We start from the raw sequence: 6,401 nt of genomic DNA on the forward strand, positions 1-6,401 counted from the left end.
ATGAGAAGAGGATCTGTTTGTACAGCAAGGAGAAAGTAAATCTTACGGGAGGACTTAGGCGTTTACAGACCAGGTAATCTAATTTGCTGGGTTGTGTAGTCGGATGGGAGAGGAAGCAAAGTTTTAAATTGTTACGAGGAATTGATTCAGTTAGGAGAGAGATCAAAACATCTTCAACTTGTCATAGCATTATATTTACACCTTGATGTTTATTATGGTTTTTATTCTCACTGTAATTGTGTATGTGAAATATATAAAACAAACTAACCATGCGCATACCTGGCTCTGAATCTGCCATTTGATTTCTCCTTGATTGTTTATATGAGGTATTTTTGATAACATCATTCTGCACAGAACCCGTCCGATGATCTGGTTAAAGGCCGCTGAGCACCGCTGTATTTTTCAGTGCAGCTGGATGTGCCGTTCACTATGCTCCTCCAAAACACCTGTTAGTGATCTCAATGTTTATTCTGTAATGCTAAAAAAGGCACAAGGTAAAGCTGTGGCACAGCCATAAAATGGCACAGCCAAAAGCTTCCTTTCGGCACGGTGTAAAGCTGACTGTTTGCAGAGAAACACTAGTATTGATGGGGAGAAAAAAATAGCCTCTTCTCCTATGGAGAGATGAGAAGCAAGGCTTTCCTTTTCATACATCCTGGAGATAAAACTCACCAGCCCATGAGGTGGTGACTGACCCTGGTTTAGCCACTATGGGTTTTTTTTATCAGAGACTGGGTATTGCTGAAGCATTTTTGCCAGGCAGCAGTCAGAGACGCTCCTCAGGTTGATCCTGTCCTTCGTAATGGTCTTAATGGTAAGATGGTCGAGAGTATGGTGCTTGATGCAGCCTTTGATGATGTATTCCAGACCTTTTAATTGAGGTTTAGAGACAGCAGAAATTAATAGACTGGAAGAAGATGTACATACGTAGCAGTTTTCTCTATCTAATGAAATCTTGGGAAAGAAGATGGCCATCTGTGTTACGGAATATGGCTCAGTGTGCAGCGTTTCTATGAATCATTCTGTATTGAATTTTTGAGCCTTTCCAGTATATGCTGGTTCTGAGTAAGACACTTCAAGTCTAATGGGGAAGCAGTTGTCTAATGGATTCAGCGGCATCCAGTGTGAGAGGCAGACAACATTCAGTCATTTAGACATCATAACGTACCAAATGGGATTGCAGAGTACTTCAGATTGCATGAAACACAGTCTGAAAGCTGTCCAGAAATTGTTCCCGGAAGCCATTGGACTTGTAAAAACAGCCTTGGCATTTCTGGAGTGTACTTTGAAGCTGCAGGCGTTGGTCACCTGAGACTAATAAGGGAAAACACAGGTCTCATCTGATTTTTCAGTCTCGTTAGTAATGTTGATGCCTGGGGGAAGGATAGCAGATCCTCATTCATTACGACCCATGGACATTGTCCGTCTACGATTCCTGTCACTGCCCTCTAATTTCTTTCAGTTCAGGCAATCCACATCATAAACTTTAACCTTTGTGTATTTGCTCAGTCTTCAAATCCATTTTCATGCCCTCCCACAAGCCTGGGATTTTCTCTTGCCCACAGCATCCATGCTTCCTTCCCCAGTTCTTTAAAAACCCTTTTTGTGGACACTTCTTCAAAGTGCTGCATTGGTATTAATAGCATTACATTATCGTTTAACCTTCCTCTGCTCTCAGGAAAACATTTTTCAGTTTTTCCCCTCCATCTGCTCAGATTTCTTTCTATTTTCATTATCTTTGAAGCTGGAAACATTGTGCTGGTTAAATTCACAAATCATCTTAACCAGTGAAATGTCATGCTTCCTCTAAACGGGGGCTATCTGTAGTACCAGAAAGCGTGTCCAGTCTTCTGAGCCTGTGATGTTTAGTAAGTCTGTGCCACGACGAAGCTGTCTGAGAAGTGTGATCACCAGGCCACATGGTTGCTGTTCCGCAGTGTGAAGTGTTGATGCTGTACTGTCCCCCTGGAACACACGTTTTTGATCCTGTATGACCCTCTACCCTACCCCTACCTCTATGACCCTCTACACTGCCTTTAAAACCCTGTGATCTGAGGAGCGTTGGCAAACCGCTGATCTGACACTAAGCTCAGTCTCCACCCTTGGAGAGAAAACTTCTGTGGAGTCTCCATCCTTGGAGACAAACAAAACCCATCCAGACACAGCCCTGGGCAACCAGCTCTAGGTGCTTCAAAGAGGGAGGTTGGACCAGATGACCTCTGCAGGTCCCTAAATGAAATAGGGAACATAATTCAAAAGTTACATTGAAATTTATTTCTGAGAAATGAAACTTTGGGCAGATGAGTTGGGAAATAGTAAATTAGGTCAGTGTCATAGAGTTGCTTTGGCGTGGACCATAGACAGATAAAATTGTACTTTAAAAATAGGAAATGAGCTTGGAAGGCAACAGTGAAGCTTAAAAAAAAAAACAAAAAAAAAAAACTCATCAGCATACCTGACACGTTCTGTAGTTCTGCCATGTAACCCAGAGCCAGAACTTGGAGCTTCCAATTGCCTTTGTTCAGTAAAGCCAAATTTGTGGCCCATATTAACTGCAAATACAAGACTATTTTTCTGTGAAATCATAAGTATCTTTGAAGTTACCTAGAAGTCTCTCTGTTAGTACTCGGCACCTTGTTTCTTCTGTGTGGAACGTCTGTGACTCCTATTACAGCCGAAAGCACATTTTTAAGCATTTTATCCTGTAGGATCTTTGTACCTCTACATTTTTCTCCCCCCCTCAGAGACTATGAAGAGGATATTTCAAGAAAAGGGCATCATGGCAGGAGAACAAAGAGCTTTTAAACCACATCTGACCTTCATGAAGTTGTCAAAATCAACAGAGCTACGGAAGCAGGTGAGACAAATAGACAAATACATAAAACTAGGTTATAACTGTGATGATAAATATGTAGAAGCAGTACTAGTTTATCTAGTTTTGTATTTCACACCAACTTAATGGTAATACTGTATTATTCAACATAAGGTGTATCTCCATAAAATGTTTTTGTTTTATAGAATGTCTTGCGTGATCTTTAACATTGACCAGGAAAATAATTTTTTTGGGAAAAAAAAAAGGAATTAAAGTACATAACATAAATATTTTAAGTTTATTTTCTTTCCTTAATAGTGATCCCTAAAGAAAAATACTTTAAAATGTCATTAGAAATAATGCTAGAAAATGCTGAAGGTGCCCATCATGGTTAAGCAGTATTGTGAAATCAGTCAGAAGGTGGCAGTGGGATTTGAGATGCGTCAAGAAACTTCCAGGGCACTTGCTCTGGAACAGAAGTAAGGACTTGCACATGAGCTTCTGCTTCTATTAACAGCTGTTTTTTTTAAAACACTCATCTTAAAAACCCACAGCTCTTCTACAGTGTCAGCTGTTCAGGAGTGTAACTTTGGTTAAAACAATCCGGGGGGAGGGGGTTCTGCCATTCTGGTTTTTGGTTATTGGTTGTTTTGTGTCCATTCATCTGCCCTGCATCCCTTCTGTGCCCTGACATTCATTGCTGCTGACAGAACCAGGTCAGTGTCATTGCAAATCATCTTCCTTAGTCCCTCATAATGCTGGATAATGCATATGGTGGTGTAAAGATTTGCTGTATAGAAAGATACTGTGTATTAAAAATCTGGAAATTTTTCTCTGTCAGAATCCCAGAATCGTTCTGGTTGCAAAAATCCTTTAAGATCACTGAGTCCCCCTGTTCCCCCAGCACTGCCAGGTCCCCCCTGCCCCCTGTCCCTCAGCAGCACCTCCACACGGCTGGGAAACCCCTCCAGGGATGGGGACTCCACCACTGCCCTGGGCAGCCTGGGCCACCCTGCCCCCTGTCCCTCAGCAGCACCTCCACACGGCTGGGAAACCCCTCCAGGGATGGGGACTCCACCACTGCCCTGGGCAGCCTGGGCCAGGCCTGGACAACCCCAACAGCGAAGAAATTGTTCCTCAGGGTGAACCGCAACCTCCCCTGGGGCAACCTGTGGCCGTTTCCTCTTGTCCTGTAGCTTCTTACTTGGGAGAAGAGACCTGCCAATCCACTGTCAGACATAAGCATTGGTCTTTACTATCATTTTTTGTTTCCTTGTGTCTGTGCATTTAGTGAGATAGTTACATGGATTTGCTGAAAACAACAAATAAAAACAGGAAACATAAAAGGAATAACTACCTTGTAGTACGTTTTAATATAACATAATTTCATTTAATCTAATGCCATTTTCAGATCATACAACAGTACGAAAACCAGGAAAGGGAGTGTGGATGAAGATTACATTCAAACCTCAATATAGCCACAGGCATTTCTGAAATGCATAAATTTGGAAAAGATTTTAACTTAACTGATATTTACGAAGCAAAGAGCTTGAGAATTAAAAATTAACCAAGATCTCAAAAATAGGTACAGCTGGAAATGGTAAATGCAAAAAACTTGGAATTGGACATGAATAAAAGATAAAAATGGGCGATGAAGTGGGTTAGACAAGAGCCCTCTAGGGCTGTGCCCTCTTCAGCTTCTCAGGTGCAAGAAACTATTTCCCTGTGGCAGCAACTCACTGTTCATTCAGTGGTGAGAGAACTGCCACGTTTGCAAGTGTTGTGCAGAGCCTGGTTGGCTGTTACCGTCCCGCTTCAACGGTAACACCGTCAGGTCAGCAGGTGTTATTTTGCAGACAGTATTACTGGGATTGCCCTGGAAATAGCAGGAACTGCATGATTCGGTCATTTCTGCTTTGCATTTTTTAATGTTGAACTTTTGTCGCTCTGCTAGTTGCAGCGAGAGCTAACATAAGGTACTTATTCCGTACTAGTGCTGATTCCTTCGTCAGGAAGGAGGAGGTTCCACACTGAATCAAACCCAAAGCAGTGTCTCCAAGTTCAAGTCTTTTCGACGTGCACTCACATTCACCTTTTTGCTGCCCTCAGCTAGACACACCAGATAAGAGGTTTAATACTGATCATTATGAAGGCAATGACTTTTTTCTTACATAAATTTTCTCTGAGTTTATGTGACATGAAATACTCAAAGGGAGCTGAAGAGAGGTGTGGTGTATCTGCTGATGTCTTGTCTTTGCCATACTGTAGCAGTTACAGCAGGTTTTGCAGGTCAGATAACAAGCTATCGAATGTCTCTTCTGTCTTGCTTAGATAAGGAATCTCAGGCACTTGTCTTGTTGCAGGAAACTTTATTACTTCTACACTTCTTACATAGCTTGTCTCCTGCTCCATTAATTTGGTAATGAATTTGTTTGCATTTGCGTACACCAAATGCTGTGTTCAGGAAAGATCCTCTGCGTGACAAGAGAAGTGAAAGGGAACACACACACACACCTCGCCCCCCTTCTGGTATTATTCTGGTATTATTCCTTTAAGGTGAAGTTTTACTCAACACTCAAGAATACAGAATGTGAATTTCTGTCTCGCATCCCTAGTATAGTTTTGAGTTTCCTAGATTTGTATTTTTGCTTTTATTTATACCCATCTGGCCCAGACACGTTGTTGTACCATACGGGACCTCATGAGAAGAGAGTGATGCTTGGTAAAACCAAAGCACTTCTCCTGATAATCAGTGGCTCTGACCTCCAGCATTCCTTCCATAACAACACCTGGGGTCTCTAGCATTTTGGACAGAAATGCTGGTATAAGAGAAGCCACAGAGCTCACAAAATCCCCCAGTGTTCCCATTTATCATTCTCCACGTCAGTGGCTTGTGTTGTGACACCAGTTACTTGCTGATGTGGGAGTCTGAGGCACATACTTACCTGGAATCTTTGACCCTGGATCCTAAAATGGCTGAAACAATCACTTGGGCTCAGTACCAAACAAGAAACCCTTCACCTTACAAGACCAACAGAAATGTTTTCTAATTTTCTACAGTATTTTTTTAATGTGAAGATCTAACAGCAGGGGCAGAAAATGCACAAACTGGGTGACCCAACAGCTGGAAGAGGTTCTTACATCTCTTCTTCGAGCCGTCCTGCTTTCATACCACACACCATGTTGCAGAGATGTGTAACTATGGGACCTGTTTTAAACACGAAGAAGAAAGGACATCACTGTGGACAGTCCGTTACAAGCTAAATGTGGCGTGATGTGTTAGTCACAGCGATCATTCTTTGAATTGCCAAACTCTTCTATGGAACGTGGTAGGGATGGTGTCACCTACGCATTCACACATTCCCCTGTTACAGGACTGATGCTGCGGGGGGCAGCACCTCTTCACGCATGAACTTTTCCAAGTCCACCTGGGGATCATCAAGGTCTAGGCGAAGAAACTTTTCCACAAGAGACTTGCATTTTTCTATCCGATCCCCTCTGGAAGGATGATCAGTACGTTTGATGGCTTTCCCATTGCGAATCAGCTCTGACACTTCCACTCCCCTTTCAATAATCTGGGCTGGCATTC

At 42.4% G+C, this 6,401-nt stretch overlaps 2 protein-coding genes across 2 annotated transcripts in view; one reads left to right on the top strand and one right to left on the bottom strand.

Moving 5' to 3' along the window:
- LOC104499276 (A-kinase anchor protein 7 isoform gamma-like) overlaps positions 1 to 2,959 on the top strand; it is a 15,389-nt gene extending 12,430 nt beyond the window's left edge. The window contains exon 5 of the mRNA XM_010142761.1: positions 2,745 to 2,959. Within this exon, the coding sequence (XP_010141063.1) occupies positions 2,745 to 2,959 (215 nt within the window). The remainder of the gene's footprint in view (positions 1 to 2,744) is intronic.
- Positions 2,960 to 6,180: 3,221 nt separating this feature from the next.
- Positions 6,181 to 6,401, bottom strand: part of MSH5 (mutS homolog 5) — a 2,616-nt gene continuing 2,395 nt past the window's right edge. The window contains exon 3 of the mRNA XM_010142760.1: positions 6,181 to 6,401. Within this exon, the coding sequence (XP_010141062.1) occupies positions 6,181 to 6,401 (221 nt within the window).

Source organism: Buceros rhinoceros, unplaced genomic scaffold (assembly GCF_000710305.1).
Source record: "Buceros rhinoceros silvestris isolate BGI_N320 unplaced genomic scaffold, ASM71030v1 scaffold9439, whole genome shotgun sequence".
Taxonomy (NCBI): domain Eukaryota; kingdom Metazoa; phylum Chordata; class Aves; order Bucerotiformes; family Bucerotidae; genus Buceros; species Buceros rhinoceros.